Source organism: Oncorhynchus mykiss, chromosome 12, assembly GCF_013265735.2.
Source record: "Oncorhynchus mykiss isolate Arlee chromosome 12, USDA_OmykA_1.1, whole genome shotgun sequence".
Lineage (NCBI taxonomy): Eukaryota > Metazoa > Chordata > Actinopteri > Salmoniformes > Salmonidae > Oncorhynchus > Oncorhynchus mykiss.
In genome coordinates, this window is record NC_048576.1 from 16,437,804 (window position 1) to 16,461,057 (window position 23,254).

At 44.4% G+C, this 23,254-nt stretch overlaps 1 protein-coding gene across 1 annotated transcript in view; it reads right to left on the minus strand.

Moving 5' to 3' along the window:
* The window catches only part of LOC110537061 (ADAM metallopeptidase with thrombospondin type 1 motif, 6), a 131,436-nt gene that overhangs the window by 20,166 nt on the left and 88,016 nt on the right, over positions 1 to 23,254 (minus strand). The window contains exons 16-21 of the mRNA XM_036937044.1: positions 22,806 to 22,939; positions 15,079 to 15,202; positions 10,856 to 10,936; positions 7,382 to 7,545; positions 5,939 to 6,077; positions 1,149 to 1,278 (exon numbers count right to left, since the gene is read on the minus strand). Coding sequence (XP_036792939.1) covers positions 1,149 to 1,278; positions 5,939 to 6,077; positions 7,382 to 7,545; positions 10,856 to 10,936; positions 15,079 to 15,202; positions 22,806 to 22,939 — 772 coding nt within the window. The remainder of the gene's footprint in view (positions 1 to 1,148; positions 1,279 to 5,938; positions 6,078 to 7,381; positions 7,546 to 10,855; positions 10,937 to 15,078; positions 15,203 to 22,805; positions 22,940 to 23,254) is intronic.

A 23,254-nucleotide genomic window follows, 5' to 3' on the forward strand; every position in this document is an offset into this window, starting at 1 on the left:
ACTGTGCTGAGCCGTATTGTCCTGTAGAGTACTGTGTTGAGTAGTGTTGTCCTGTATAGTGCTGTATTGAGCCACATTGTCCTGTATAGTACTGTATTGAGCCACATTGTCCTGTATAGTACTGTGTTGAGCCGTATTGTCCTGTGTTGAGCCGTACTGTGCTGTACTGTGTTGAGCTGTACTGTGCTGCATAGTACGGTGTTGAACCGTATTGCCCTGTATAGTACTGTGTTGAGCCGTATTGTCCTGTAGAGTACTGTGTTGAGCCGTATTGTCCTGTAGAGTACTGTGTTGAGCCGTATTGTCCTGTATAGTACTGTGTTGAGCAGTGTTGTCCTGTATAGTACTGTGTTGAGCCGTATTGTCCTGTATAGTACAGTATTGAGCAGTGTTGTCCCGTATAGCACTGTGTTGAGACGTTTTGTCCTGTATAGTACTGTATTGAGCAGTACTGTGCTGCATAATACTGTATTGAGCAATACTGTGCTGTGTAGTACTGTGCTGTATAGTACTGTGCTGTATAGTACTGTATTGAGCAGTACTGTGCTGTATAGTACTGTATTGAGCAGTACTGTGCTGTATAGTACTGTATTGAGCAGTACTATGCTGTATAGTACTGTGTTGAGACGTTTTGTCCTGTATAGTACTGTATTAAACAGTACTGTGCTGTATAGTACTGTATTGAGCAGTACTGTGCTGCATAATACTGTATTGAGCAGTACTGTGCTGCATAATACTGTATTGAGCAATACTGTGCTGTATAGTACTGTGCTGTATAGTACTGTATTGAGCAGTACTGTGCTGTATAGTACTGTATTGAGCAGTACTATGCTGTATAGTACTGTGTTGAGACGTTTTGTCCTGTATAGTACTGTATTAAACAGTACTGTGCTGTATAGTACTGTATTGAGCAGTACTGTGCTGCATAATACTGTATTGAGCAATACTGTGCTGTATAGTACTGTATTGAGCACTACTGTGCTGTATAGTACTGTGTTGAGCAGTATTGTGCTGTATAGTACTGTGTTGAGCAGTACTGTGCTGTATAGTAAGTACTGTGTTGAGCAGTACTGTGCTGTATAGTACAGTATTGAGCAGTACTGTGCTGTATAGTACTGTATGTGATGTGAAGGTCTTACTGTACGTACTCTGGGGGGCAGAGTTCAGTGTTGCAGGACCTCTGGTTCCCTGGAGGTTTGCTTTCTGCTTCACAGTAGCTGTTCTGCACCACAGAGTTATCATCCAGACGCTTACACACCACTCCCTGCTTCTGGGAACCTAGCAGGCAAGGGAGTACAAACACAACACCCAGTTAATATCCACCCTCTTACTGTGTGATGCACTGCTTCCTGAGAACCCTGACAGAGAAGTAGTCTGGGACATCCCTGACCTTGGAGCAACGTAAGCTTATAGGCAAATGCATTCAAAGATGGCAGAAGTAAACCGCTTGGCTCAAGAGTCTAACAGAGAAGAGGAGTAAAAATCCACACAACAGCCATGTCCCTGATTAACTACCGATTCCTGAAAATGTACGAAAATACAGTACCAAATCACTGTGTTATTCTCCTGCACGTGACCCAGAGTGCAGTGTGTCCTGTGTGTCTGTGTCTGTGTTTGGGTGGAGAAGTAAGGTATGGTTTCAGTCTGTAGTAGAAGCAGATGTGTAAATGCCTGGTGCTTTGCAGGATACCTTGTCAAATCACTTTTACAGAGCTGCAGCCCTTTACTCTGTCTGCTGGGGTCTGATGGCTACCATATTGCTGTCACCCAACTCTATGTGTGTGTGTGTGTGTGTGTGTGTGTGTGTGTGTGTGTGTGTGTGTGTGTGTGTGTGTGTGTGTGTGTGTGTGTGTGTGTGTGTGTGGCCTCTCTATGGAGTCTAAATGGGACATACCCTACACCATACTGGTCTGACCGTTGTAACGAGATGTGCATGTGTGTGTATGGTGACACAGAGAGAGTGTGTGTCTGCCTGCTTGCCTGAATGTCTGTCTGTGAGCGTGTGTACATGTGGGACATAGTGCATACATAGTGGGACAAACTCCAATAGTACAGCTGACATAAGGATTGGTGGTAGAGAATCACCACATTATAATACAAAGGTATCCACATCTAGATTACAATACAAAGGTATCCACATCTACATTACAATACAAAGGTATACACATCCACATTATAATACAAAGGTATCCACATCTACATGGCATCTGGAGCTCTTTGCTTTGGTCCAGCATAGATCTCCTTTCTCAAAAACGATCTTTTTAAAAACTTTTGTTTTTGTTTATTTTGTTGCTAGAATATTGCAGGCATTTAGTGGCCATTCTTGAGAGGAACAGCAATTATTTTTTCATAAAAGCCCATTGCTTTTGGGGGTAAAATGATTTGGTTTAGTCATTGTTGAGGCAGTGGTGGACACTTCACTGTGGTTTCAGAGTTAGGAGGTTTCAGTATGCAGTAGGACAAGGGTTTTGGAGAACCAGGCATCTGTGTGTTTGGCTTGTCTCTCTCTCACCACAGCCACTGTATCTCTGGCAAGTCAGACTGTATGCTAGCTAGCCCTGGTTAACCAGAAGACATTCACAGCAGCTCATTCATAGAAATTACACCATATTCTTGTGCTTGGCTTAAATATGTAAAACACATATTCATTTTTTCTTAAAAGCTAAATCTCCATTTAGAAAGCAATAATGTTATGATCCTACACACCCATGTCAAAGTATCATACTGGTTTAACCCCAAATTCTCCACTATTTCCAGAAGTATTGGTTGGTCAGGATTGGAAAGACACAATGTATCTCATGTTGGAGAAAGATACTATTATTTAAAAGAAAACAATAAATGGCCTCCCGAGTGGAGCAGTGGTCTAAGTAAGGCCCTGCATCGCAGTGCTTGAGGCGTCACTACAGCCCCAGGTTTGATCCCAGGCTGTGTCACAGGTGGCCGTGACCGGGAAACCCATGAGTTTGGCCCAGTGCCAGTGCCGTCCGTCACACCTTGTGATGGGCTGGGCGCCTGCAAGCTGACTCCGGTCGCCAGTTGTATGGTGTTTCCTCCGACACATTGGTGCGGCTGGCTTCCAGGTTAAGCGAGCAGTGTGTCAAGAAGCTGGCAGAGTCGTGTTTCGGGGGACGCATGGCTCTCGACCTTTGCCTCTACCGAGCCCATACGGGGGTTGCAGCGATGGGACAAGCGATGGGACAAGACTGTAACTACCAAATGGGAAGAAATTGAAATGGAAAATAATTCAATAATAAATAACTGGAAAACAGCCCCAGCCTGTAACCATATTCTAAAGAAAAATAACATATGTTGTACTGTCACATACACCGCAGGTGAAATGTGTTGTTTTACAGCATCAGCCATAGTAGTACAGCGCCCATGGAGGAAATTAGAGTTACAGTTGAAGTCGGAAATTTACATACACCTTAGTTAAATACATTCAAACTGTTTTAGTTCAGTTAGGATCACCACTTTATTTGAAGAATGTGAAATGTCAGAATAATAGTAGAGAGAAATATTTATTTCAGCTTTTATTTCTTTCATCACATTCCCAGTGGGTCAGAAGTTTACATACACTCAATTAGTATTTGGTAGCATTGCCTTTAAATTGTTTAACTTGGGTCAAATGCTTCGGGTAGCCTTCCACAAGCTTCCCACAATAAGTTGGGTGAATGTTGGCCCATTCCTCCTGACAGAGCTGCTGTAACTGAGTCAGGTTTGTAGGCCTCCTTGCTCGCACACGCTTTTTCAGTTCTGCCCACAAATTCTCTATAGGATTGAGGTCAGGGCTTTGTGATGGCCACTCCAATACCTTGACTTTGTTGTCCTTAAGCCATTTTGCCACAACTTTGGAAGTATGCTTGGGATCATTGTCCATTTGGAAGACCCATTTGCGAGCAAGCTTTAACTTCCTTACTGATGTTAATACTTGCGTACTATTGTTTGTACAGATGAACGTGGTACCTTCATGCGTTTGGAAATTGCTCCCAAGTATGAACCAGACTTGGCTGATTACTTTTGATTTTCCCATGATGTCTAGCAAAGCGGCACTGAGTTTGAAGGTAGGCCTTGAAATACATACACCTCCAATTGACTCAAATTATGTCAATTAGCCTATCAGAAGCCTCTAAAGCCATGACATCCTTTTCTGGAATTTTCCAAGCTGTTTAAAGGCACAGTCAACTTAGTGTGTGTAAACTTCTAACCCACTGGAATTATGATACAGTGTCTGTAAACAATTATTGGAAAAATTACTTATGTCATGCACAAAGTCGATGTCCTATCCGACTTGCCAAAACTATAGTTTGTTAACAAGAACTTTGTGGAGTGGTTTAAAAACAAGTTTTAATGACACCAACCTAAGTGTATGTAAACTTCCGACTTCAACTCTAAGTGCCTTGCTCAAGGGCACATCGCAAGATTTGTCACCTTCTCCACTCAGGTATTTGAACCACCTTTTGGTTACTGGCCCAACGCTCTAACCACTAGGCTACCTGCCACCCTATTCCATTAACAGATAGCTAGAACAGCACTGTTAATAGGGAAAGGGGGATACCTAGTCAGTGGTACAACTGAATGACCTCAACTGAAATGTGTCTTCTCTGAATCAGAGAGGTGCAAGGGCCTGCCTTAATCAACATCCATGTCATCAGAGCCCGGGGAACAGTGGGTTAACTGCCTTGTTCAGGGGAACAGTGGGTTAACTGCCTTACTCAGGGGCAGAACAACAGATTTTTACCTTGTCAGTTCGGAGATTCGATCCAGCAACCTTTAGGTTACTGGCCCAACGCTCTAACTAATAAGCAATAGACGTCTGACACCTAAATTAATGATCCCCAGAGTCTCCATATTTCCAGTGATGTGTTCAGTAGGAACAATGATGAGCGTAGCCAAACTGTTTTGCAATAGAAAGCAGAAATCCACTTCTTTATTGAAGTAGTACCTCAAGTACCTCCCAGTTTCAAAATGATTTACCCTGTTTGGTGGCTACTGAACAGGACCCAGGACAGATACATTCACTGAGTATACCAAACATTGGCTTTTAGCTTTTAGGTTTTATTTATTCGCACCAAACAAAAGAAGTGAAAGACAAAACAGTAGAGATAAATAACTGGTAAAAACAGTGTGCCCAAAAGTGCTGATATGTTTGTTCAATTAGTTAGACAAAGCATATTCATTATAATTGTACATGATATGCTCAGTATACAAGAAAACCATGTTTGATTATGTGTAAGTGTGAGAGTTAGCCTACATGGAGGGGATTATTGGTAGTTTGATTCATCAGGTTGACCCCCAGTCTTCACTTGAAGTTATTGAGGGATGAGGTTTTCGCAATCTAAAGATACTTATTCCAGAGTATGGTACCTCTGTAAGTGATAGACAATTGACTATGTGAGGTGCGTCAGTGGGGAGGGGGAAGATCGTCACAGTGTCTTGTGTTATATAGATAGATACCTTCCTAATACTTTGTTGCCCCCCCCCCCCCCCTTTGCCTTCAGAACAGCCTCAATTAGTCCGAGCATCATGGGCTCTACAAGGTGCCGAAAGCTTTCCACAGGGATGCTGGCCCATGTCGACTCCAATGCTTCCTACAGTTGTGTCAAATTGGCTGGATGGTAGAGCATACCTTGATACAATCGGTTGAGCATGAAAACCCCAGCAGCGTTGCTGTTCTTGACTCAAATGTTACGCCTGGCACCTACTACCATACCCCGTTTAAACGCACTTACATCTTTTGTCTGAATGACACACATACAATCCATGTCTCTATTGTCTCAAGGCTTAAAAGATCCTTAATCTACACTGATTGAAGTGGATTTAACACTTAAGGGATCGTAGCTTTCAACTGGATTCACCTGGTCAGTCATGGAAATGAGCAGGTGTTCCTAATGTTTTGTACACCCAGGGTACATCGGCATGTGGTTGGTGCAGTGCCTACCTCCAGCGCAGGTGGCGGAGCAGTCGGACCAGGCCAGATGGTTCCAGGAGAAGCCCACCTCATTGTCTCCACTTCCTGTCCTCTGGATGGGAACGTTGAACTTATAACGGATCCCCGTGTTCTGCTCCTGGAGAAGAACCTGGAGGTGAGACGAAGACATTATTTGATTACATACATTTATAGCATTGGTTTCAGTTCCATATGAAATCATTTCAAGGGCATTATTTCATGTCATGACTTCCCTGTCAAAATAAAGGTTAAATAAAATTAGAAAAAACTGAAATCAAACAACTAAAATGGAATTGACCTAAACCTTAATCCACAGAAAATGTCCCCACTAAAGAGTTATTTGCTGTTTCTCTGCTATACTGAAGCAGAGACTCAAATGTTATCCAATGGGCAGTGGCGGCACTGTGTTTATGTTAGTGTGATGCAGAAAGGGACCAGAATTCTGCACAGCTTTCAGTTGCCACAAAGGAATGGCCTGTGGTGGGATGGAAAGCTCTGTCTATTCCTAACCCTAACTGGCTTAACCCCAGCCCTATTCCAGTGAAGCTGTGGGGTCTGGTATTTCATGTCCAGGGAAAAGCCACTGTGGTCCTGAGTGCCAATGAGTGGGATGGCTTAGAGAAACACACACAGCACACACAACACACACACACCACAGCACACACAACATACACAACACACGTAACACACACAACACACGTTACACACACAACACACGTAACACACACAAACACACACACACACACACACTATCATGCACATGCACACACTCAGATACTCACACACACACACACACACACACACACTATCATGCACACACTCAGATACTCACACATTCCATTACACCCACTCCCACATAGACACACACACGCACACGCACACGCACACACACACACACACACACACACACACACACACACTTTCACATGCCAGAAAACGCTTGCACACTCAAACACACACCCTCACCAAAACACATGCCCATGTGCATTTGAATTTAGCCAGGAATTGCTTTTTCAATATCCACATTGCACATTGTTGTATATATATTGCTGTGTGTATATATATATATATATATATATATATATAGCTGTTAACCCCAAACCACCATGGTCTTACTGGTCTGGAGGTCAGCTAAGGTTTGCTAGGAGCAGCTGTTGGGCTTTATGTGAATTCAAACTGACAATCTCTCTAGACAGTACAAACAACAATGGCCCGTTTCTCTATAGGTGGGTAACATCTGAAGGTTGTCTTTGTGAAATTCCCTTTTCCATGGAAAACCCCCATCTCCAACTTCCCAAATAGACTAAAGACTCCCGGTAGGCTGAAAGATGCCTGAAAAAGCACTTCTGAGTTTGATCATCTTTCTGTGCCAGAAAGGCACAGCCCTCCCACATTGTTTACCTGACACACAACAAAACAGCAAAGCGTGGTTACCATGACGACTAGGATTTCCGTGGTGGCTCCCAGGGCCTCTATTGACTCGGGTTCGTCAAGGGGTCTCTTGTAGTGAAACGCTGTGCCTGCGATATCAAACTTTCTGGGCCAGTCGATGGTCCACGCTCCGTTTATGTAGTAGTCATCTCCCTCCGACTTCAGCGCTACAGATGGGTACAGATAGAACACATAGAAGCCCCAGGTAGAAGAATTTTGCTGGGGGAGCTAAGACAAGTCTTCAGCTCATAGGTAGGGTTGAGCGTAGTTCACTGAACCCCCTACAGCGATATAAGCAGCCTGTTAAAATGCTGATAAGAGTATTGAGCAAGAGACTACCCAGGAAACGGTAGCCAAGACAACAGGTTGTGGTAATGTTTTGGTGTGATGTCATCGCCATCATTCATCATCATCCTGGAGCTCCCCTAATGTAATTGGCAAATTTCACACGCACGCGCACGCACACACACACACACACACACACACACACACACACACACACACACACACACACACACACCTTTCAGAGGGAAATGGAAAAAGCACACACACACTCTTCAGGTGAAAGCCTGGAAGAATCCCATGAATACCATTCCTGCATGTCGTCAAAACAATGGAGTCGTCTCCAAGCACAACACATCTCAAAATATCCACTTTCTCTGGGTTGAATGGGGAGAAACGATCCAACCACTCTATTGTCTGTTGTCTGTTCTCTCTCTCTCTCCATGTGCATGCACTTCACAGCATTTACGCACTTTATTACAACAATATTTATTTTACTCCTCCTGTTTAGGGGGATAACTTAGAGTTCATTCTTTACTGCCACCTCATCTACACAGAAAAACGCTATAATGTTCAGCTCTCAGTCCATCTTTACTGTTAAAATGGTCAGCTCTCAGTCCATCTTTACTGTTAAAATGATCAGCTCTCAGTCCATCTTTACTGTTAAAATGGTCAGCTCTCAGTCCATCTTTACTGTTAAAATGGTCAGCTCTCAGTCCATCTTTACTGTTAAAATGTTCAGCTCTCAGTCCATCTTTACTGCTATAATGTTCAGCTCTCAGTCCATCTTTACTGCTATAATGTTCAGCTCTCAGTCCATCTTTACTGCTATAATGTTCAGCTCTCAGTCCATCTTTACTGTTAAAATGGTCAGCTCTCAGTCCATCTTTACTGTTAAAATGGTCAGCTCTCAGTCCATCTTTACTGTTAAAATGGTCAGCTCTCAGTCCATCTTTACTGTTAAAATGGTCAGCTCTCAGTCCATCTTTACTGCTATAATGTTCAGCTCTCAGTCCATCTTTACTGCTATAATGTTCAGCTCTCAGTCCATCTTTACTGCTATAATGTTCAGCTCTCAGTCCATCTTTACTGTTAAAACAGTCAGCTCTCAGTCCATCTTTACTGCTATAATGTTCAGCTCTCAGTCCATCTTTACTGCTATAACGGTCAGCTCTCAGTCCATCTTTACTGCTATAATGTTCAGCTCTCAGTCCATCTTTACTGCTATAATGGTCAGCTCTCAGTCCATCTTTACTGCTATAATGTTCAGCTCTCAGTCCATCTTTACTGCTATAACGGTCAGCTCTCAGTCCATCTTTACTGCTATAATGTTCAGCTCTCAGTCCATCTTTACTGCTATAATGTTCAGCTCTCAGTCCATCTTTACTGTTAAAACAGTCAGCTCTCAGTCCATCTTTACTGCTATAACGGTCAGCTCTCAGTCCATCTTTACTGCTATAATGTTCAGCTCTCAGTCCATCTTTACTGCTATAATGTTCAGCTCTCAGTCCATCTTTACTGCTATAACGGTCAGCTCTCAGTCCATCTTTACTGCTATAACGGTCAGCTCTCAGTCCATCTTTACTGCTATAATGTTCAGCTCTCAGTCCATATTTACTGCTATAATGTTCAGCTCTCAGTCCATCTTTACTGCTATAACGGTCAGCTCTCAGTCCATCTTTACTGCTATAACGGTCAGCTCTCAGTCCATCTTTACTGCTATAACGGCCAGCTCTCAGTCCATCTTTACTGCTATAATGTTCGGCTCTCAGTCCATCTTTACTGCTATAACGGTCAGCTCTCAGTCCATCTTTACTGCTATAACGGTCAGTTCTCAGTCCATTTTACTGCAAAAATGGTCTTCTCTCACACATTACTTGGAAGGGAAATAGGCAGTGCAGTCTACACAACAGGACACAGTGACAATCGTTAAACTTGGAGATAACAACAACTTGTATATATTTATATGTTTTATATACATCATTGTATCCACTTGAATCCATGAGAGATGTCACCACATGGCTGTCACCACTGAGATGTCACCACATGGCTGTCACCACAAGGCTGTCACCACAGGGCTGTCACCACAGGGCTGTCACCACAGAGCTGTCACCGCAGAGCTGTCACCGCAGAGCTGTCACCGCAGAGCTGTCACCACAGGGCTGTCACCACAGAGCTGTCACCACAGGGCTGTCACCACTGAGATGTCACCACATGGCTGTCACCACATGGCTGTCACCACATGGCTGTCACCACAGAGCTGTCACCACATGGCTGTCACCACTGAGATGTCACCACATGGCTGTCACCACAGAGCTGTCACCACAGGGCTGTCACCACAGAGCTGTCACCACAGGGCTGTCACCACAGAGCTGTCACCACAGGGCTGTCACCACTGAGATGTCACCACATGGCTGTCACCACATGGCTGTCACCACAGAGCTGTCACCACATGGCTGTCACCACAGAGCTGTCACCACAGGGCTGTCACCACAGATATGTCACCACAGGGCTGTCACTGCAGGGCTGTCACCACAGAGCTGTCACCACAGGGCTGTCACCACAGGGCTGTCACCGCAGGGCTGTCACCACAGGGCTGTCACCACAGGGCTGTCACCACATGTCTGTAACTCTAATGACGCCTGACATTTCAAAGCCTGACTTCAGTCCTCCATCAACACCCTCAGCAGTAAACTTCACCACTCTGTCACACGGCTCTGTCTCTAGTTAATGTCAGATCAGACAACAGCACTATATTAAATCCCCTTGTTTGATTGTTTTTCTGTTTAGTCTGGAACTAAGACGGAGAGACTAACGCCAAGACTACCACTGGACAAGCACTGAATAGTTTTAATAATGTTGAAGCTAATCATTTAGTGGGAGTTAAAACTACTTCATGGCATCGTCTGCTCTGCTCTAGACTGAGAAAGCACTAAGGGATGAGGAAGACTGAATCTTTAAACAAAGAACAGAACCAAACTGCTAATATTATTCAGGTTGATTTCACACTGCTTTCCATTACTGTTCAAAAGTTGTGTGGAGTTAAGGGCAGGCCATAATGACTCTTAACATTCACAGAGGGATAGAATGATAAGAAATAAAGGGTCATCAAAATAATGTGTCTTATTTCTTATAATGACGATGGTCACTTTTCTTGTTGGTTTCATTTTATAGTGTATGAAAGAGATCCCTTACCGATGTAGTTTTTGGACATGGCAATTTCTTTGATTTCTATGTGGACTGACCCCCTTGGTATCTGAACAGCCTCCATGTAGCCTGGAAGAGAAGGGGACAAAACCATTACATACACAGCATAGAAGGAAAACGTGTTTTTGTCTATCTAAAATCAAATCAAATTGTATTTGTCACATGCGCTGAATACAACAACCTTACTGTGAAATGCTTACTTACGAGCCCTTAAGCAGCAATGCAGTTCAAAAAATGTATTTAAGAAAATATTTACTATATAAACTAAAGTAAAAATAAAATAAAAAGTAAGACAATAAAATAACAATAACGAGGCTATATACAGGGGATACTGGTACAGAATCAATGTGCGGGTACGGTTAGTCAAGGTCATTTGTACATGTAGGTAGGGGTAAAGTGACTATGCATAGATAATAAACAGCGAGTAGCAGCAGTGTAAAAACAAAGGGGGTGTCAATGTAAATAGTCCAGGTGGCCATTTGATCCATTGTTCAGAAGTCTTATAGCTTGGGGGTAGAAGCTGTTAAGGAGCCTTATGGACCTAGACTTGGTGCTCCGGTTCTGCTTGCCGTACCGGAAGCAGTCTATGACTTGGGTGACTGGAGTCTTTGACAATTTTTTTAACCTTCCTCTGACACCGCCTAGTATAGAGGTCATGGATGGCAGGAAGCTTGGTCCCAGTGATGTACTGGGCCCTACACACTACCCTCTGTAGTGCATTACGGTCGGATGCCGAGCAGTTGCCATACCAGGCGGGGATGCAACCGGTCAGTATGCTATCGATGGTGCAGCTGTAGAACTTTTTAAGGATCTGGGGACCCATGCCAAATCTTTTCAGTCTCCTGACTGTTGTTGTGCCCTCTCCATGACTGTCTTGGTGTGTTTGGACCATGACAGTTTGTTGGTGATGTGGACACCTTTCGACCCGCTCCACTACAGCCCCGTCAATGTGAATGGGGGCAGGTTCGGCCCTCCTCTTCCTGTAGTTCACGATCAGCTCCTTTGTCTTGCTCACGTTGAGGGAGAGGTTGTTGTCCTGGCACCACACTGCCAGGTCTCTGACCTCCTCCTTATAGGCTGTCTCATCATTATCAGTGATCAGGCCTACCACTGTTGTGTCGTCAGCAAACTTAATGATGGTGTTGGAGTCATGCTTGCTCACGCAGTCGTGGATGAACAGGGAGTACAGGAGAGGACTAAGCACACACCCCTGAGGGGCCCCTGTGTTGAGGATCAGCGCGCAGATGTGTTGTTGCCTACCCTTACCACCTGGGGGCTGCCCTTCGGGAAGTCCAGGATCCAGTTGCAGAGGGAGGTGTTTAGTCCCAGGGTCCTTAGCTTAGTGATGAGCTTTGAGGGTACTATGGTGTTGAACACTGAGCTGTAGTCAATGAACAGCATTCTCACATAGGTGTTCCTTTTGTCCAGGTGGGAAAAGGCAGTGTGGAGTGCGATTGAGATTGCGTCATCTGTGGTTCTGTTGGGGCGGTATGCAAATTGGAGTGGGTCTAAGGTTTCCGGGATGATGGTGTTGATGTGAGCCATGACCAGCCTTTCAAAGTACTTCATGACTACCAACGTGAGGGCTACAGGGCGGTAGTCATTTAGGCAGGTTACCTTCGCTTTCTTGGACTATGGTGGTCTGCTTGACACATGTAGGTATTACGGACTCGGTCAAGGGGAGGTTGAAGATGTCAGTGAAGATACTTGCCAGTTGGTCCGCGCATGCTCTGAGTATACGTCCTGGTAATCCGTATAGCCCCGCGGCCTTGTGAATGTTGACCTGTTTAAAGGTCTTGCTCACATAGACTACGGAGTTGTCCGGAACAGCTGGTGCTCTCATGCATGCTTCAGTGTTGCTTGCCTCGAAGCGAGCATAAAAGGCATTTAGCTCATCTGGTTGGCTTGCTTCACTATGCAGCTCCCGGCTGGGTTTCCCTTTGTAGTCCGTAAAGTTTGCAAGCCCTGCCACATCCGACGAGCGTCAAAGCCGGTGTAGTAGGATTCAATCTTAGTCCTGCATTGACACTTTGCATGTTTGATGGTTTGTCTGAGGGCAGAGCGGGAAGCCATATCTTCACTAGTCTTGAACCCAGAGCCAAAATGAAGCCAAATCTCCAATAGTCTAGGACCCAGTGGCAGGATGAAGCCATATCTCAACTAGTCTAGGACCCAGTGCCAGGATGAAGCCATATCTCCACTAGTCTAGGACCCAGTGCCAGGATGAAGCCATATCTCCACTCTGAGTTCTTCATTGGATGATGTAGTTAATGTGAATATATTATTCTTCCATTTATGTTTTGACAACATGTTTCTCAACTCCCAAAAACATATGCTTTATCATTGGGTGACAAAGGGGGGAAAGATTTCCATGAAAAATTAAGTGTTTTGGCTACATTGCTCTGTTGGCCCTTAGACATGGCTGCTCTGCCAAAAATAGTTTTCACCTTGCTTTTCAGCATGGAGATGTGTCTCCCGGAAAGTGATTACAAATGTGCAGTGTTTGGCAGCTTTCAGTTCGCACAGAGTAGCGGACACTCTCAGAAACATAATTTACTCTTCTCTATACACTCTTGTCTTCTCTACACTATAAACTCTTCTCTTTTGTACTCCTATATTCTCTCCACTATAAACGCTTTTTCTCGTCTCTACTCCTGTCTTCTGTACACTATACACTCTTCTTCTCTACTCCTGCCTTCTGTACACTATACACTCTTCTTCTCTACTCCTGTCTTCTGTACACTATACACTCTTCTTCTCTACTCCTGTCTTCTGTACACTATACACTCTTCTTCTCTACTCCTGTCTTCTGTACACTATACACTCTTCTTCTCTACTCCTGTCTTCTGTACACTATAAACTCTTCTTCTCTACTCCTGTCTTCTGTACACTATACACTCTTCTCTACTCCTGTCTTCTGTACACTATACACTCTTCTTCTCTACTCCTGTCTTCTGTACACCATACACTCTTATTCTCTACTCCTGTCTTCTGTACACCATACACTCTTCTTCTCTACTCCTGTCTTCTGTACACCATACACTCTTCTTCTCTACTACTGCCTTCTGTACACTATACACTCTTCTTCTCTACTCCTGTCTTCTGTACACTATACACTCTTCTTCTCTACTCCTGTCTTCTGTACACTATACACTCTTCTTCTCTACTCCTGTCTTCTGTACACTATACACTCTTCTTCTCTACTCCTGTCTTCTGTACACTATACACTCTTCTTCTCTACTCCTGTCTTCTGTACACTATACACTCTTCTTCTCTACTCCTGTCTTCTGTACACTATACACTCTTCTTCTCTACTCCTGTCTTCTGTACACTATACACTCTTCTTCTCTACTCCTGTCTTCTGTACACTATACACTCTTCTTCTCTACTCCTGTCTTCTGTACACTATACACTCTTCTTCTCTACTCCTGTCTTCTGTACACTATACACTCTTCTTCTCTACTACTGTCTTCTGTACACTATACACTCTTCTTCTCTACTCCTGTCTTCTGTACACTATACACTCTTCTTCTCTACTACTGCCTTCTGTACACTATACACTCTTCTTCTCTACTCCTGTCTTCTGTACACTATACACTCTTCTTCTCTACTCCTGTCTTCTGTACACTATACACTCTTCTTCTCTACTCCTGTCTTCTGTACACTATACACTCTTCTTCTCTACTCCTGTCTTCTGTACACTATACACTCTTCTTCTCTACTCCTGTCTTCTGTACACTATACACTCTTCTTCTCTACTCCTGTCTTCTGTACACTATACACTCTTCTTCTCTACTCCTGTCTTCTGTACACTATACACTCTTCTTCTCTACTCCTGTCTTCTGTACACTATACACTCTTCTTCTCTACTCCTGTCTTCTGTACACTATACACTCTTCTTCTCTACTCCTGTCTTCTGTACACTATACACTCTTCTTCTCTACTACTGCCTTCTGTACACCATACACTCTTCTTCTCTACTCCTGTCTTCTGTACACTATACATTCTTCTTCTCTACTCCTGTCTTCTGTACACTATAAACTCTTCTAAACTTCCCTACTCCTGTCTTCTGTACACTATACACTCTTCTTATCTTCTCTACGCTTCTCTTCTTTACACAATACACTCCCTTTTTCTTTGTATGGAACTTAAACATTTGCACACCTGAAGTAAGGAGCCCTATCAGGTTCTGTCCCCAGCCTGGGGCTTACCTCCTCTGGGCAGAGAGTCATTGAACAGTCCCTCTGTGGCCTCACAGGTGCTGCCGTCCCCTCCACACACCCGACAGCGGTCCTCCTTGGCATCTGAGCTCAGGATGTTGTCACAGCCTACGTGCTGAGAGAGGAGACATGGTACCATGTTATATTACATTAAGTACAACTTACAGTATACTATAATAATACTGTTTAATAATACCATAATATCATAGTAATAAAGACAAGTGCTACGTAAATGAAAATGCTGACTCATGATTGGATAGTACCTGGGTACTACCAACAGTAGAATTACAGTAGGATGAGAAGGTCAGGCTGACATATAGCCAATCTCTTTAGAGAGATACAATAAAGTAAGTATTTCAGCATTTTACAGACTCTGTTTTAAGATAATCGAGACTCAAAAATGTGATGGGGGAATTATGGGTGTCACCTTAACAACAGGAGAGAAAAATACATTCTCACAGACATCCCTCACAATCACTCTTTGTCTCTTTCTCTCTCACTCTCTGTCTGTCTCTGTTTCTGTATGATATGTCAGATTAAATAATAAAGACAGACACAAATGTCAGGTTCAATAGTCATGTTCAAGTATTGTACAAGTCCCTACATACAGGGTCCGGGGAGCAGCCCAGCTAGTTGATTACCTATCAACTAGACTCCGTAACATCATCCTTTTCAATAGAGAGTGCAAACATAACAGTATACATAACATTACATTTTTAACACTCAAGTCATAACAAATTCAAATTAATTACATTTTCTTTTTACTTCAGTTGTCGTCTTCCCCTTTTCTTAAAACTATTGTTTTATGTAACAGAGGACAGGTTAACACAGTCACTTCCTTACAGAGTAAGTCTGTCTGGTGGCTTCCACAGCCGAACCACTTGTGAGTAAGTATGGGCTCTGACAGGGGTAGGTCAAGGGTCACGAGCTGGTGAGCCTGGTGAGGTAGAAGCCTCACCCTCAGTTGGCTCATGTCTCAATTCTGCACCCCTTGCCTTTAGGCCTGGACTGTGATCCAGCTCATCTAGGTGAGTGTATGGTGTGTTCTGGTTTGTCTGCTCTGCTACGCGCAGATCCACCTGACTACAACGTTAGAAGGAGCCACCAACATCCAGCAGGTAAGAATGTGGTGCTACTCTCTGTAGGCACGTGCCTGGCCTCCAAAATCCTGAGTGGTCTCCCGGCAGCGGTTTCATCCTTATCGTTTCACTTCCAGCTCTGGTAGGTCTCAAGCAGTCCGGTCGTAGAAGCACTTAGCGATCAGGGGTCGTTGCTATCATGCAAGGCCCTGCGTAACAGGTTTAAATCAGGGGTCGTTGCTATCATGCAAGGCCCTGTGTAACAGGTTTCTTGCAATCTTGACAGCTGACTCTGCCTTGCCATTTGCTTATGGGTGCCTTGAAGAGGAGGTCACATGGTTAAACTCCCATTCTGAGGCGAAACACTTGAACTGTGCAGTGAATTGTGGGCCATTGTCTGTGATTACTTTGTCAGGCTGGCCTTGCCTTGCAAACTGCGCCTTGCAGCGCTTTATGACCGTCTCTGCAAACAAGTCAGGGAGCAGTTCAATTTTCCAAAAGTCAGAGTAGTGATCAACGATGAGAAGACAGTCCTTTCGCCTGTGGCTGAATAAGTCCATGCTGATGATTTGCCAGGCCCTTGTGGGCCATCTGACATCATGGTTTCCTTTTGCTGTTCATGAGCGCACTCGTTGCACGTGGTACAGCTGCTGACAAAGTCTTTAATTTCTGCTTGCATGTTTGTCCAGTATAATGTTTTGCGTGCCTGGTGATAGCACCTCCAATGTGACTGGAGTGTATGCGGGTAAACATCTCTGGACGTAGTGATTTGGAGATATGATCTTCTGATCTCTGAACAAGATGCCATTTTGCACGCTGATCCCGTCTCGAAAGGTCCATTATTCTCTCGCTGTGAAAGGTGTCTCCTCCTTCAGTATGGCCAACCTGTGAGAACCATGTACTTCAGTGACTGCAGGTGTTCGGCCTTGTCAGTGTGTTGTCTGATCTGTGGTGATCTGTGATGTTCAAGTAGTCTGCCTGATTGATCTGTTGAACATCTTGTTGTTCCTGCTGTAGCAAACATATGGCATGTCACTGATAGGCAGTGCCTCTGCCTGTACATTGTGCTGTTGCCCTACTCAGTGTGTATACATCTCTGGTCCTGGCTTGTAGATGACCTTCAGGCTGTAATTTTGCAGAGTCAGGAGCATGCTTTGAAGCATCTTGGGCTCGGTGAGGAGAGGTTTACTGAATATGGCAATGAGTGGTTTGTGGTCAGTTTCAGCTGTGACCATATAAGTCGTGATGGAATCACTGGCAGGAGAATAGACCATGCTGAGGCACTCTTTCTCAATTTATGCATAGTTTTGTTTGGTGGGGCTGAGCGCTCTCGAGGCAAATGCAACAGGCTGGCCTTCCTGCCTAAGGCAGCATCCAAGTCTACATTGCCTGGAGTCGCTCTGGATTGTGACAGGCTTCGTAACGTCGTAGTAGCGCAACACAGGCATGGATGAAGCCAGAGATTGAATCTCTTGCACTGTGGCCTCGTGTTTGGATAGCCAGTGCCATGGTGTGTCTTAGTCCACCAGCAGACTGCTGATAGGTGTGCCGTTGAGACGCTGCCCTACTTTTGCATCAGACGGGTTTGGCGTGTCGAGGATCGCTCTGACTTTGTCTGGGTCCGGCTTCAGGTCTTTGGCTGAGAGAATGTGACCATGGAAGTGGACGTCTTTCACCTTGAGCTGCAGCTTCTTCAGGCCAAGGCGAAGCTTAACTGATCGGCAGCGCTCCATCAGTGCCAGGAGCTTCACATCGTGGTTGCATACTGCTTCTTTGTCTGTGTCACCGCAACCTGCAATCAGGACATCATCAGCAATAGGTTCAATGTCCTTGAGCCCAGCCAGTAACTCGTGCTGCTTGTGTTGGTCTACCTCAGGCGCCTCGGAGACACCAAAGGGGTGAAAATCCTGGCCTTGGGAAGCTTGTAGAGGACATCCTTCAGTGTTGGCATGATGTAGTGGAAACGTTTCAGTTCTTGGTTAAGATGCTTTGGGTCGATGCAGACTCTCAGCTTCTCTGTTTTTTTCACTATGACCATATTGCTGATCCAGTCAGTTGGTTCAGTCACAGATGTCATGTGGCCATCGGCCTCATACTTGTCAGCTAAGCCTTCACTTTCATTGCAATGGGCACATTACGAGAAGCACGCTAGACTGGAGTGACACTGTCATCCAATTCAAAATGTACCCCGGCAGGTACTGATTCAACAGGTCTGTTGAATACATCGTCATATCTGCTGAGTAGTTGTTCTTTCGAGGGGGATCCATGCTGGACATGCTCCACAATGTGCAGGTCATTTGGTACGGGGAACTGCATCAGTTCGAGGCGTTCACATGTATAGCCTCAGAAGAGAGGATGTTGACTGCTTTTCACGATCTCAAACTCCAGCATGTATTTGTGTCCCCGAATAACACATTCAGTTTCAAAGATGCCCATAGAGCTCATTAGCTCTCCTGAGTACAACTTTAGTCTAGTATCGCTGGGCAAGAGATGTGTGTCAGGTGCCAGATTGATTACGTTGCACGTAGCACCGGAATCCAGTTGACTTTGTTGCAGCTTGTTGTGTTATCGTAGTGTCACAAACAATTTCTTCCCTCTTGAGTGTACAACCCCAATGGATTCATACATGTAAATGTCACTTTCACTGTTCTGAACAATGAGTGACATCATCAACACGTGCAACGGTTGTGCTTTTTTCGCAAATGCGCTTTTGTTAAATCATCCCGCGTTTGGCAAAGTTGGCTGTCTTTGTTAGGAAGAAATGGTCTTCACACAGTTCGCAACGAGCCAGGTGGCCCAAACTGCTGCATATACCCTGACTCTATTGCACAGAACGCAAGAGAAGTGACACAATTTCCCTAGTTAAAAGAAATTCATGTTAGCAGGCAATATTAACTAAATATGCCGGTTTAAAAATATATATTTGTGTATTGATTTTAAGAAAGGCGTTGATGTTTATGGTTAGGTACACATTGGTGCAACGACAGTGCTTTTTTTGCGAATGCGCTTGTTAAATCACCCGTTTGGCGAAGTAGGCTGTAATTCGATGATAAATTAACGGGCACCACATCGATTATTTGCAACGCAGGACAAGCTAGTTAAACTAGTAATATCATCAATACCATGTGTAGTTATCTAGTGATTATGTTAAGATTGATTGTTTTTTATAAGAGAAGTTTAATGCTAGCTAGCACCTTACCTTGGCTCCTTGCTGCACTCGCGTAACAAGTGGTCAGCCTGCCACACAATCTGCTCGTGGATTGCAATGTAATCGGCCACAATCGGTGTCCAAAAATGCAGATTACCGATTGTTATGAAAACCTGAAATCAGGCCCTAATTAATCGGCCATTACGATTAATCGGTCAACCTCTAGCATTTACTAATGTTAAGCTTCTCTCTCTTAGTAGACACCGGCGTGTGTCCTCATTTGCAATTCCCAATACTATTTTGTCCCAAATCAGTTCATCTTTCAATCCCCCGTATTCACAAGTAGCGGATCTTTCTCTCAAACGGGTTACAAAGTTGTGTACTGACTCACCCTCTTCCTGTTTGCAGCTTCCAAAAACTAATTCCCCAATGCATCCATTATGGCCTTTGCATCACCCTGTTGTTGTGTTGCGTGGGTGAGATTGTGCCGGCAGATATGCCTGCATTCGCTGCCCACTAAGCTCCTCAGAGTTGCCGCTTGGACCTCGTTGGGTTTTTCATGTAGACCAGTCACTAGCGCATAGTCCTCGAATTCATCCCGGAAGTTGTCCCAAGTAGTATCCCAGTCCCCTGTGTGAACCACGGGTTTTGGTAGCGGAATGTTTGCTGCCGTAGCGATGAAAAAGGAGATCTCTTTGCCTTCAGCCATCGAGGTAGGTGGTGATGCTAGCCAGACAGCCAGCTAACAACAATTTGATCAGTGGTGTGACTAACGTTAGCAGTAGACTACGGCGTGCGTTCACATATGGAACCTAACTGCGCCTATAATGTACTTAGCTACAAAAATAACAAACGTAGTGGTTTTCGAGCTGATACCATGTTTCTGTATGATATATCAGATGAAATAATAAAGACAGACACAAATGTCAAGTTCAATAGTCATGTTCAAGAATACAGTCCCTACATACAGGGTCCGGGGAGCAGCCCAGCTAGTTGATTACCTATCAACTAGACTCAACTAGAGTTTTATTTGTCACATGCGCCGAATACAACAGTGAAATACTTACTTACAAGCCCTTAATCAATAACATTATTGTTTTATTGTTTTAAGTAAAAAATAGATAAGAATTTTTTTTAATAATAATAATTAAAGAGCATCTGTAAAATAACAGGAGCGAGGCTATCAGGGGGTACCAGTTAGTCGAGGTAATTGAGGTAATATGTACATGTACTGTAGGGGGAGTTAAAGTGACTATGCATAGATAATAAACAGAGAGTAGCAGCAGTATAACAGAGGGGAGGCAAAAACAAAGGGGGGGGGTGATGATGCAAATAGTCTGAGTAGCCATTTGATTTGCTGTTCAGCAGTCTTATGGCTCGGGGGTAGAAGCTGTTTAGAAGCCTCTTGGACCTAGACTTGGCGCTCCGATACCGCTTGCCGTGCGGTAGCAGAGAGAACAGTCTATGACTAGGGTGTCTGGAGTCTTTGACCATTTTTAGGGCCTTCCTCTGACACAGCCTGGTATAGAGGTCCTGGAGGGGCCCCGTGTTGAGGATCAGCGTGGTGGATGTGTAACATTCTCTGCTCTACCTGTTCTCTCTCTCCTTCTCAATCTCTCCATTTCTCTGCTCTGTCTGTTCTCTCTCTCCTTCTCAAGCTCTCCATTTCTCTGCTCTGTCTGTGCTCTCTCTCCTTCTCAATCTCTCAATTTCTCTGCTCTTTCTGTTCTCTCTCTCCTTCTCAATCTCTCCATTTCTCTGCTCTTTCTGTTCTCTCTCTCCTTCTCAATCTCTCCATTTCTCTGCTCTGTCCTCTCTCTCCTTCTCAATCTCTCCATTTCTCTGCTCTTTCTGTTCTCTCTCTCCTTCTCAATCTCTCCATTTCTCTGCTCTGTCTGTTCTCTCTCTCTCCTTCTCAATCTCTCAATTTCTCTGCTCTGTCTGTTCTCTCTCTCCTTCTCAATCTCTCAATTCCTCTGCTCTGTCTGTTCTCTCTCTCCTTCTCAATCTCTCCATTTCTCTGCTCTGTCTGTTCTCTCTCTCCTTCTCAATCTCTCCATTTCTCGGCTCTATCTGTTCTCTCTCTCCTTCTTAATCTCTCAATTTCTCTGCTCTATCTGTTCTCTCTCTCCTTCTCAATCTCTCCATTTCTCTGCTCTATCCCTATCACGTTCTTCTTTCTTTCATTTTCTCATTGTTCTCTCTCCCCCTCTGTCTTTCTCCCAACACGTGTGTAGGCCTATACACATTATATTGAGCATTTCTGAGCAGCCTCCAAGCAGACGTTGTTCCAGAGATTTATCACACCGTGTCAGATACTCCATAAGACCAACTGCTGCTGAAATAAAAAATACACCTTGGACTGTGACTAGGAATAAATGTGTCCCAGTACTCTGCAGGAAGAAACCTCCAACACACACACACACACACACACACACACACACACACACACACACACACACACACACACACACACACACACACACACACACACACACACACACACACACACACACACACACACACACACACACACAGGCATACACACACATACACAAAAACCCTAACTCATTGTTCTGTACAGTGTACACACACGGAACAAAGACAACATTAGGTCCCAGATCTCAGTAATAAACAGCGATTTTCAGATTACTCCTATCTCTCTCTCTCTCTCACCTTGCACTCTCCATTGATGCAGATGTCCAGTGAATCTAATCAACACAAACACTGTGACTACAAACTGAGTCAGAGGGTCAGGTTTCCTGGTCAGGAAAGCCTCATGGACAGTTCCATTACATTATGTTACAGTCATCTATTTTATTAGCTTGTTGGTTATAATGTAATAAGGTCATGGCCATGGTAGAGTGCTTCTCCTATGGGTTAGTCAGTACCCACTGGTGGGCTCTGGGCCACAGGCTGTCTTATTTAGGGTCACACTGGCTGGATCCTGTCTGGAAGCAGCGTGGGTCTGGTTGATCTTTGTCTTGTTGACTGGGGTGACTCACAGCACAAAGTGTGAGAACCAGAAGGGAAAAAATATGCTACAACCTAAAAGGGATCTTCGGCTCTCCCCATAGGAGGATTGGCTGAAAGCCGTGTCTCTTTGAAGAACATTTTTGAGTTCCATGTATAACCCTTTAAACAGTTCTACCTGGAAACAGAAGGGGTTATCCTATGGGGATAGCCGAAGAACCCTTTTCGAACCCTTTTTTCTACGAGTGTACTTTTAGCAGAAGCTCTTATTTGGAAAAATGTACAGTCATTGAACCTTGATGTAACCACCACTACGTTACAAGAACACTTACCACACTCAAGACACGCAGACAGACAGATAAATAGACACCCTTTCTATTCCTTTCTCTCTCTGTTTGTCTCTGTCTCTCTCTCTCTCTCTCTCTCTATCTGTCTCTGTCTCTCTCTCTCTCTCTCTCTCTCTCTCTCTCTCTCTCTCTCTCTCTCTCTCTCTCTTACTCCCACTAGCTCTCTCTCACCTTGCACTCTCCATTGATGCAGATGTCCATTGAGTCGGCCTGGCAGCGTGTTCCATCGATGACGGCCGGGGAGCGCTCAGTGTAGAAGTTATATCCCTCCGCCAGACAGTTCAGAGCACACGGCTTCACACCACCTGGAGCACACAGGGCAGAGGTCACAAGGTCAAACGTAGTGGACACACTTCCACAGGGCAGGTGACAAGTCATGTACACTTAGTTATAAATACAGTAGAGAGAGTTCAGCAAAAACGGAATATATAATATATGCCATTTAGCAGACGCTTTTAACCAAAATAACTTATAGTCATGCATACATTTTACATATGGGTGGCACCAGGGAGAATCAAACCACAACCCTTGGCTTTGTAGGCACCATGTTTTACTGACTGAGCCACACTGACCACAAACGTAGTGTCATTAGAGACATTTGTCACAGAGACAGTAACCTG